This window comes from Penaeus monodon, chromosome 22 (assembly GCF_015228065.2).
Source record: "Penaeus monodon isolate SGIC_2016 chromosome 22, NSTDA_Pmon_1, whole genome shotgun sequence".
Lineage (NCBI taxonomy): Eukaryota > Metazoa > Arthropoda > Malacostraca > Decapoda > Penaeidae > Penaeus > Penaeus monodon.
In genome coordinates, this window is record NC_051407.1 from 37,698,175 (window position 1) to 37,698,701 (window position 527).

The 527-nt window shown below is 34.5% G+C and overlaps 1 protein-coding gene across 1 annotated transcript in view; it reads left to right on the forward strand.

The window, feature by feature from the left end:
- The window catches only part of LOC119587116 (hypoxia-inducible factor 1-alpha inhibitor-like), a gene marked incomplete at its 5' end in the record, with an annotated part of 20,965 nt that overhangs the window by 19,081 nt on the left and 1,357 nt on the right, over nt 1-527 (forward strand). The window contains 1 exon segment of the mRNA XM_037935868.1: nt 89-259. Coding sequence (XP_037791796.1) covers nt 89-259 — 171 coding nt within the window.

A 527-nucleotide genomic window follows, 5' to 3' on the forward strand; every position in this document is an offset into this window, starting at 1 on the left:
CATGAAGTATCATTACAGGTTTTTGTCAATATGTAATATATTACTTGGTAGAAATGTTAATAATGATATTGTCCTGTCTATCCATCAGGTAGATTTTGAAAACCCAGACTTTGAAAGATTCCCAGGAATGGCCCACCTGGAAGGAGTCGAAACCGTCTTAGGTCCAGGTGAAGTTCTTCATATTCCTATGTATTGGTGGCACCAGATAGAGAGCCTCCCAAATCGTGGCCATACTGTCTCTGTCAATTTCTGGTATAAGGTAGGATGATTTTTGTTTTTGCTTCATTTGTGATTGAAATGGATATAGTGATAACAGACTTAGGATATATGGTTTTATTTTTTTTTCTGTCTGATGTTGATTATTGGAATATGATTGTGCAATAAATTGTAGTAGCCAATGACTAATGCATATCCATAACATTTTGTTACCATTGGTGTTACCATTTAATGTTTAATACTTAAAATCAGTTTTACATTTGTAAGGGCCTCTATTTGGTTATAGAGAGGCTATTGCTAGAATAGTGGAA